Source organism: Penaeus monodon, chromosome 23 (assembly GCF_015228065.2).
Source record: "Penaeus monodon isolate SGIC_2016 chromosome 23, NSTDA_Pmon_1, whole genome shotgun sequence".
Lineage (NCBI taxonomy): Eukaryota > Metazoa > Arthropoda > Malacostraca > Decapoda > Penaeidae > Penaeus > Penaeus monodon.
The window spans coordinates 39,936,067-39,936,588 of record NC_051408.1 but is presented as its reverse complement, the minus strand read 5'-3'; the positions used below and the strand labels follow the sequence as shown (position 1 = coordinate 39,936,588).

General features: G+C 32.8%; 1 protein-coding gene across 2 annotated transcripts in view; it reads left to right on the top strand.

Moving 5' to 3' along the window:
- LOC119588053 (glycine-rich cell wall structural protein 1-like) overlaps positions 1-200 on the top strand; it is a 29,023-nt gene extending 28,823 nt beyond the window's left edge. For both annotated transcript variants that reach the window (XM_037936752.1, XM_037936751.1), the window contains exon 5: positions 23-200. In XM_037936752.1, coding sequence (XP_037792680.1) covers positions 23-71 — 49 coding nt within the window. In that variant the 3' untranslated portion in view covers positions 72-200. The remainder of the gene's footprint in view (positions 1-22) is intronic.
- The last annotated feature ends 322 nt before the right edge of the window (positions 201-522 follow it).

Sequence of the window (522 nt, the reverse complement as noted above, 5' to 3'; positions counted from 1 at the left end):
AGGTTCATCTTTCCTTTTACAGCAAAGGCGGAAGCGGCCACCTTAGCACCAGTTACGGCGTACCTAATTAGTAGATGAAACGGGTAACTGACTCAACAGGGAATGTTATTGCTGCTTGTATGTCGATGTGCACATCCACTTATGTACATGTGTGAACATGAGCTATAATTTTCTGACAACAATAAAATGTTGATGTGTGAGTAATGACTCATTTTCCGTGGAACCCAATAATGACAGTTGAAAATGAAGACTAAATTAAGAGAGGAAAATAAAAACAACAATTATATTGATTAATATAGATGTGGTTTATATATGTTTCAGCAAGTCATTAACAATGAAAAGAAAAGCAAAACTAACATTCAGTTTGCTGTGAAACCTTAATTAAGCAAGACAAACTCAGCTACAAAGGACGTATAATATTGATTAAATGAATGAACAAATAAACGAATAGCTATATAAAATCAGAGAAATAACAAAATATCAATAAATAAAGTGATTCACTGATGTTGACTTTACTAGAAG